Source organism: Micromesistius poutassou (assembly GCF_964030765.1).
Source record: "Micromesistius poutassou genome assembly, chromosome: 10".
Lineage (NCBI taxonomy): Eukaryota > Metazoa > Chordata > Actinopteri > Gadiformes > Gadidae > Micromesistius > Micromesistius poutassou.
The window spans coordinates 12,560,353-12,569,837 of record NC_140280.1 but is presented as its reverse complement, the minus strand read 5'-3'; the positions used below and the strand labels follow the sequence as shown (position 1 = coordinate 12,569,837).

Sequence of the window (9,485 nt, the reverse complement as noted above, 5' to 3'; positions counted from 1 at the left end):
AGATTCAATATCCCTTTAAAGGATACACCCGGTGTCATTTTGTATTTCAATTATTGTAAACATAATAATTGTAAACAAGAGTAAAAACTGCTATTCTATTCTATTACTTAATCTATGGTCCATCTATCACATCATATCAGGTATTTCTGATTCTGATTGAACACTTTAAATGTGTCTTTAATTGCTTTCAAAAGTAACTTCTGATGTTCTTTGAATTATTGAGCATCTTGACATTTTCAAAACAAAAAGTTCATCATCGTTTTCAAATTGTACAAGTATGCCCACCTTACAATTACAGAGATTGCCTTTTAATGTTTCTATACATTATTTTAGTTATTGTAGATGAAAAAACAACATATTAATAGGAAAATACTGTAGGTGTACCGGGCTGTTTCATAAAGTAACAATTCCATAAATTGAGAGAGATTAACCTGAATGGTAGTGGTTGTTAATGCTTTCTGACATATGTTTTTCCACTGTGAACATTTTTGTTAATATACTGTTATTGAATAATTATTTAATGTTAAACCTGCTCTGTATTTTTAAAGTTTATTACATGTATCCATCTGGAAACTTTACTGCCAGACTTTTAACAGTTTTCTTGTTTGTTTATTACAGTGTATACATGCGTCGCCCTTCCTGTAACATTAAGACGCAAAAGTACAGCTTTACAATAAGGTACATTGATTTACATTAGTTAAAGCAGTAATAAGCATTAGTAGATAGTGTAGCATAGGGGTTAGCGTTAGTATTAAATAATGTATAAATTAGCATGAGCACCCAATTAATACATAATAGTGAATATAGAATTAGTTAAATGTTATTGAACTTTTAGTTAATGCTTGATACCACATTAACTAATGTAAATTAATGGTTAATTCTGCAACCTTGCTGCAAAGTGTTACCAGTGCAAGACAAAATAAAATATTTCGATTATTTGGGAGGTCTCGGCACTTTTGCAAAATCCAAATATTTCTTCTTCTTAAATGTTGAAATATTGAAATATTATTCATTGTTCAATGTTATTTTTTTATCAGCCAATAGGACTGTTTGTGACGGTGTTTATTAATAATAATGAACGAAGGGCAAGAGTAAATTTTAATTTCTAGTCATCTTGTCCAATTTATATCAACACCGAATGAAATATTTTCCATCCATTTTTCATCATGCGACCCCAGGTGAAACAAAGCATGTAATTTGAATATCTTAACAAACGACGGAACAGTCAGACGGTGTCACCGTGTGACTCACGGTTTCACCGTGTGACACACGGTTTTGCCTGTTTACACACGCGCACACGCCACACATCCAATTTATCACGGCAGTTGCAAATGCATTACAAGATTCTACAGAATCTCACTCCGGCCAAAACCCAAAAGTTGCCAGCCCTGGAGCAGTGCTTTCAACGTCAGGAATTTCACCAGAGTTCATGTTCACTGAGTGCCATTGAGACACTTCCTGGAACCGTTGTGGTGGTTATCTCCGTCAATCTGCTCAGATTTAGACACTGATGCTAATCTAATCCTGTTTTCACCCGCCTGCTCGTCATATACACACACGCACGCGCACACGCGCACACACGCACACACGCACGCACACAAGGCTGGCAGTATTTTGTGTCCTATTGGAAAAACAAAGGATTAACCTCATTCACACTTATGGCTACTGGAAGAGTGTAAACACCCCTTCCACCACACACACACGCGCGCGCACACACACACACACACACACACACACACACACACACACACACACACACACACACACACACACACACACACACACACACACACACACAAATGATCCCATAGCAGGATCAGACCCACGTCAACCGGAGCTGAGGTAAACAAGCAGACGTTTCTAATGAACGAGGGGCTTCGGGCGGTCAGTGGGTCCGCCGGATGGGTTGCTGACCGGCCGGGGTCACCGGCCATTCAGGAGTTGTAGTGTCCTCAATTGCTTCCTTGGACGGTCAGGTCTGATTGGTCAATTAGGGCAATGAGCGGTTATTTCTGAAAGGGGACCGTTTCTGATCAACAGACCGTCGCCATGGACGCTGTTTCCAACCGTAGAATCCAACGGACTCTTTTTTTTTTGTGGAAGCAACACAATCACATTTGAGTCAATAAAAAGCATGCTTTGTTGTTATATTTTGTGTAAAAACCAGTGTGAACCAAGGGGGATGGGATGGTGTACAGCGAGACGATCATTATCGCGAATAAACCCCATGAGGTTGTTTACAGACCCCTCGGTTTGAGTGTCCCACTGTAGGGCTGTATCTCGCGATACTGACCGGCTCGCCGTACATCTTCCCTAACGCGCTCTCCGTCCACCATGACACCATGCTGAGACGCCACGCGAAACACTTCCTGGAAAACGCAGTTCACCAGTAGTTCATTGGTTATCTTCATTGTCCAATTATTTATTTTAATTAATAAATAAATCCAGCTCCATGTATTGAACATTTTAATGTATAAATAAAATAAATTCATTAAAATAGTAATTACTACCTCATTACCAGTGAATAAATTAATAGAGTCCTTAATTATGACAGAAAAGGCTGATGTTAAGCAGGAAGCAAGGAATAAGGGTGTGGACGGCACAATAAGATTTGTCACAGAACAACTACAACTACAAATTAGAGATGTTATCAGACAAGAACATTCATTTATTAAAATTCTGTACAGCTCTAAAATTCTGAATGCATAACATTCTCTTTTTTTCACAAATGTATTTGTTATACATTAACATTAAGACACGTTAACATGTAATTGCAGAAAATGGAGTTAAATTTAATGTTTCATTCAATGTACCGCTGTTCACATTATTTTTAGAAGACTGCAAGCAGGCGCACAGGTGGCACTCCCTGAAATATCTCCTCTCAAAACAAGACCAGCAATCCAATCAAAGAGCAGAGCTCAGCCAATAGGAACATGGGCTCGGTGGCAACAGCAGCGTCAGGCCAAGCTGCCATTGGCCGAGTGCCCCATACAGGAAAGCCTGTAATTGGCTGATTGAGAGCCGAGGCTTCATTGCCTCCATGGCAACATTGCTTCCTTATTGCTTAGGGAAGGTGAGAGGGAGAAAGGCGAGACGACTCAGACACTACCTCTGCATAATTCATCCTTTGTCCCTGAGTGCTTGTAGAATGTGCCTGTAGCTGTAATGACGTGTGTGTGAGTGTGTGTGTGTGTGTGTCCTGGTTCGGCTGGGGTTGAAAATGAATGGTTCACAGGGGAAGGGTGAATGGGTTGAACGCCGTGCAATAGTTTCACATTAGAGTGCAAGACCAGTGCTCTGCCTCTCATCATATATAAAGCAGCCAAAACGAGGCTGACCGTTCCCACATTCTGCTATTCATAGAAACTCAGCTTTAGCAAATCACCTTTGAGAATCGTTGACCTCCACGGATCGATACGGTGCGACGGCCGCAGGATGCATACGTAAAGGAGCGTCGCTTGTAGCCGGGGCTGCTGCGCTCTGCTGCCTCCGCCTGGGCCCACTCCACAGGACTGTTTACAACGCACCGAAGTCAAACATATGATCAACAACAACAACAAACAAACAAACATGCTGGATTTGTTTTATTTTTTCCCTTCCGAGAATAAGGATGATCTAAGCGGGCGGGAAGGAGGGGAAGAGGGAAGGCGGTGGGAGGGAGGGGGGGGTTAGAGGAGAGCAAAACAGTCGAGATTAGGGTCTAGCATGGATAAAGGGAGGTCTGTGTGTGTGTGAGAGAGAGGGAGATAGGAAAAGGTGGGGTGGGGGTGATGAGGATGATACGAGACTCCTCCCCTTCCCCCTCCCCTCCTCCTCTCAGGAGCCGGAGGAGAGTGAGGGAGGAGGAGGGAGGAGGAGAGTGAGGGAGGAGGGGGGGAGGGAGGAGGACTGTTGGCAGGCACGCGGTCCAGCAGGCAGGCTGGCTGTTCGTCGGGTGGTAAACACGGTGACGGGATGGCAACAGGCAACGGCGCGCAGCACGTGCTGTCAGTTTCCATAGCAACCTGCCCTTGGATACAGCAAAGCATGCTGGTTGGCCCCTTCTCACTGTTGTTTTCACCGAGGGCTGATGAAACCTCGTGGACGAGCGAGGGTGTGGTACTAGGGGGGAGAGAGAGAGAGAGAGAGAGAGAGAGAGAAAGATCCGTTCCACGTTTTCCCGCCCTGGTAGAAAGTGTTGCTAGGCACATTAGTTGGTAAACAATCACGCACACGCACGAAGACACACACACACACACACTTTCTCGGTTACTGAACACACTCCAAAAATAGTGAATCTGTCCCCTTTTCCACATTCTATGGAAACGGGGGCGGGGGGGGGGGTGCTTTGTGTCTTAAACTGATGAAGATACTTTTAGATTTGACGGAATAAACGTCACAGGATCATCCTGGATCATCTGCGAAAGCGTTGAACACAAGAGACACTGGGACACGTGAACCACAGGATTATTTTTATTTGAAACATTTGAACGAGACGTTTGCCAGAGCGCTGTCCTCCCGTCAGGAGGACAAGTTACCCTCCAAACAAACACAATGAAACAGACAGAAACAGTGCTCAGGACTCTGAGGTCCAGAGCAAGGCAAGGAACAGAACAAAGAGGTGTGTGTGTGTGTGTGTGTGTGTCTGAGTGTGCGCGCACGCGCTTGTGTGTGTGTGTGTGTGTGTGTGTGTGTGTGTGTGTGTGTGTGTGTGTGTGTGTGTGTGTGTGTGTGTGTGTGTGTGTGTGCATGACATGCGTGACCTCACACAATCAGATCAATACAGCAATGTGCTTACTCTGCACCTCGGTGAAATTCAGTACCAGTGCACCAATCAACACAGGGTCCACACTGGTGTCCATCACAGCCAACAGGAGAGGTGGGGGGGGAGGAGATAGCGCCGCCGCGAGCTAAAGCGACATCGCTGATTGATTACAGGAGCCCTGCGAGCCAGCCGGCTTTGTCTCAGCACCGAACAAAGAGGAGGCTGGAGTCACAAGTGTTGTGCGTGTGAACCTGCCTATGACGGAATGCATGTGTGTGTGTGTGTGTGTGTGTGTGTGTGTGTGTGTGTGTGTGTGTGTGTGTGTGTGTGTGTGTGTGTGTGTGTGTGTGTGTGTGTGTGTTCATGGTAGGGACTCGTCGAGGTCCGGCTGCAGCCCTTCCTCGATCTTCTCCATCCTCTGAGCCATGGACACCACCAGGGTCTTCATCTGGGGGAGACGGGGGAGAGGAACGGGGGAGAGAGGAGATGAGAAGGCGCGATTGGGGGGAAAAAGGGAGGCGGGCGAGGGAGAGATCAGACAGCAGAACATTTGGAGGAGAGTCATAAATGCGTGGAGGGTAGTGGAGACGGGGAGGGGCGGGAGGGGGCGGTGGTGGAGGAGGAGGAGGAGGAGGAGGTGGGCAGGGGTGGGACGCGGGGAGACAGTTGTTAAATGTACCCAAACAAGTGTCCCGAGACATGGAGAGACAAGAATACATTAACGCTGGCGGTCACGACTACAGCTTCCAGAACATCGGAGCTGTGGCCGGACAAAACTGGCTCGCGGCGCGGCAACCGGGATCTTCTGTACCAATAGCCGTCCAGTCGCTGAGGAATGTTACTAGGGAATATGCGTCTAATATTCCATAAACAAGAGTTTAACCCTGGCATTGTGGCCAGCTGCTCATTGGTGATGCAGCACAGGTACGAGGGGATTAATGCAGTGAAAATGATCATGCAACATCTCAGTATTTAGTTTACTGTGTTTTACTTCCAATAAAATACACGTTCAATAACAATAACATACTGTATTGGTGGCTAATATAGGTGGAAACAATAAGTCAAATCATTGATTAGCCAGTCGACAGAAAAGCAATATAAAGAAGGTTATTGACTAAAGTTATTAACATTTTCATGATTGAGTATTCATCAGTCTTTGATCAAGTAAAATATGTTCCACTCATAGTTTCTCTACTTGTGTCTACTTGCTCTGGTAACTAGTGTTGGGTGTTCAGTTCACCGTTATGACATTACACTCAACGATTCATGGAAATAAAGAGATAAGAGATTGGAAAGAAGATGAAAATCATTAGTTGCACCTAAGGCAATCTCATACATAGTATATGTATATATTAATCTCTACTCTTATAAATAATATTGTTGGCATTTGAGGAGGATTTTAGACAAAACAAATCTTAAGTATAGTACTAGCTTAGCCCAGGGCCATTCAATCACTCTGAATCCAGGAACCCCTTTGCTTGACATACACACACATGGCTTAGCTATATTAATATGGGACAAAGGCTGGTGATGTCAGCCGCTGGTGATGTCAGCCCCTGAGCCCCCATCCCCACCCCCCGACAAAATAAGAAAACCCTGAAAAGCTGTTAGATTGTAAATTTAACAACTGATGAACTGGGGTGAACAAATAAGTCCAGACATGAAGACACCAACAGCCCATAACTCATAACGCTTCTTTCTATTTTAACTCCTGCCTGAGATACCAGCCACAGAGAGATGAGGACAGGCATACTGTCATGAATGAAAACAACGCCGAAGGGTTCGTTCCAAAATAATCCTAATCTTTAATAGGCCAAAAACAAACATGCCACGTGGTGACATGTTAATCCCACAGACCTCATGATCATAACATGTTTTTCAAAAAAAAAAAAAAAAAGATTCCTCAACATGCCCCCAATAGGATCTATTGTCCTTTGTGTTGGGGTCCCTACCGCCCCGTTGACACGATCACCACCTACTGGTCAATTAATGGAATAACAGCTATTTTCAAAATACTAAACAAAGGCTTCATTGGAATGAATCACGTTGGGAGATGACCTCATGGATGGGAATTAGTCGTTTTCTTTGGAAATGGGTAATACAGTGACGTAAGAGTACCAAATAAAATATTAAAAAGGTAAATATACTTTAAAAAGAAATAACCTTGTGTGATGTCAATATTAACATTACAGCAACAGGAAAATATTAAATCAAGAATGAAACCCTTATTGAGGACATTGCAGCGTGGGAGGTTGGCGCCTGGTTCAAAGCTCTGCAGGCGCAGCACGCTAGGCTGATGTCATCGCCTACCCAAACCCACTGGGCATTGGATGCCAAACAACACGTCTACTTGGAGGATGTGGAATAACAATTGTGCCAGACTTCTGAGGTATTCTGATAAGAACACGTGTAACACTCCCTATCAGTTCATCTGCTTTTCTGGGGAAGAGCCACGAGTTGAATGAGTTTGCCTTACTTTAATTAAAAACAATTTAATTCATTTCAACTCACTCCATCCTCTATAACAAAGGGTTTGCTGATTCCCTTACCACTTCTGCATGGCCAGGCTCATACAATATATTGCTCACCTTTAGCCAGCTACCTCGGTACTATTAGGTAATAAAACAGGTTTTACATTTACTTGGAATTTGCATTCACAGCTCCTTCCATAAAGTTTGAAAGTAAAACAAAATGTGCAACAGTGATTCCTTGGTAAGCGGATGTTACGTGCCACAAATTTTTCAATATTCCATGATGCAGATAAATGCTCAGACAAGTACGGGCGGGGAAAAGAGCAAACAAAGCGGACAGACCTCCAACAGTTGTTGCTCAATGTCGCTTCTGTCCTCGACCGTGAGGGGCAGCTTCGGTTGGCTCTCTGCTGCCACCTCCTGGTTTGCCGAGCCCAGCACATAGCTGAAAGAGAAACAAACTAGGTGTATGGACTTTGAATTGGCACTGTGTTAATAATTATATACTGTAAATATATATATATTTTTTTTATATATATAATAATAATAATAATAATAATAATAATAATAATAAAAAGTATTTTGGAATTGTCAAGACACCCAAAGAGCTTTACATAGTGAGTGTATGTGTTGGTGAATATAACACCACATCCATTACCAGTGTGTAGTACCCGCCTGGGAAATGCACAGCAGCCAGTGCGCGCCATAAAGCACAACACGCACTGGATTTCTAATTAAAGACCAGGGGATGATAAGGAGGACCGTGTTGGTTAAAGAGCCTGGATGGCCAATTTGGCTTGGACTCAGGGGTTAACAGCCCTACTCGAACAACGAGTAACATGGGATGTTAAGTGACCACATGGAGTCAGGACTCCCTCGGATTAACCTCTCATCCGAAAGACGGCGCAACCCGACAGGACAGATTGCCCGTCTCCATCCTGGTGCATTGGAAATAGTAAGGCCAAAGGGCACCCCCTGCTGGCCCTCCAGCACCTCTACCATCACCATCTGGTCTGCCATTCAAGGATGGAGCAAACCCGGCGGCCCTGCTTAGCTTCCAAAGAAACCAGCAGTGTAAGGCAGGTAGCCATGGTCATCTCTATGCGTTGTGTATGGAACAGAAAGTGGACAACAGGCGTGTCCTGGTGCTCGTCAAGTTCTTTGTAAACGCTGGTCCTCTGTCCTCCCACCAGCATTAGCACCAATACTTGCAGTCAAGCAAGCGTTTTCAACTTCTTTCATTGTTTTTCTTCAATGTTACTTCTCAATAGACACATTTTAGACAATATAGACTAGTCTACTCAAGCGGAAGTTTAAAAGAGTCACTTAAGATTGATGCAATATCCATTTTGCCAAAACTCAAACTGCAAGTATTCCACATTCAAATGAGTTAATAAAAGTAGTATCTAATGATAAGATATGGCAGCCTAGATGTCTCAGGTAATCCATATTACGTTTATTATTTTAAGTAGCCCCCTTTCTATGTTCTCCGATCATTCAGATAAAAATGGCACTAGTCTGTTACTTTTCAAACTTTCAAAACAAGACGCATCACAGTGAACTACTTACCTCTCCAGTTGTTGCACCCGGAAACAGAAGGTCAACCTCTTATAATCCAGAGCTTTAGGTGTCGACAGATACACCATGCCCAGTACAGATGTGCACCCCTTACAGCAGAGGTCAAGGACCAGACTACACCAGAGGGACAACAGCATCAGAACGAACGGTGACCTTATTCTACACACAAACAAATCAATGCAAAATAATGCAAGCTGCCCTTTCTACGGTACCGTCACGTCTTACTTACCAGCGATGCTTTGGTTTTGGTTCATATAAGCGTTGTTCTTTCCCAACTATAACGTTCTCAGTCACGCCTGGAATGGAAAAGGGTAGAAATAAGTCTCGCAGCGTTGAGTCCGCATGCACGGCGTGATGCAAAGAAAAACAACAACGAATGACTCACGTTTTAAATGGATTTGACTCTCGTCATTATCACTGCCAGCCCATGACAGCGAGTCTCCGATGGGCAAATTGCAATTCCCACAGAAAAAGACAACGGGGCCATCGTCCTTATCTTCTCCTGAGTTACAGGTGTCTTCGTCGCCCTGGAAGATTCGAGTGGATTCATCAATTTGCCCGTCGAATGCGTGGTGTCGGAGCGTTGAGTCCCCTTTTCTTGAACTTTTGGAGGCCATGTTCGTGTTATGGAAAGCTATTTTTGAAATTCACGCGGGTGGACGCTAGGGTAAGGAAGTGATGTAAAAACCGTC

At 44.1% G+C, this 9,485-nt stretch overlaps 1 protein-coding gene across 1 annotated transcript; it reads right to left on the bottom strand.

The window, feature by feature from the left end:
• Positions 1–4,440: 4,440 nt before the first annotated feature.
• On the bottom strand, positions 4,441–9,410 carry mis18a (MIS18 kinetochore protein A; the record flags this gene model as incomplete). Its single annotated transcript, XM_084474644.1, has 5 exons — positions 4,441–5,192; positions 7,558–7,660; positions 8,785–8,907; positions 9,023–9,089; positions 9,179–9,410. 5 exons carry the CDS (start codon positions 9,408–9,410, stop codon positions 5,106–5,108), a joined length of 612 nt encoding a protein of 203 aa, XP_084330770.1. The 3' UTR covers positions 4,441–5,105.
• Between the last annotated feature and the right edge of the window lie 75 nt (positions 9,411–9,485).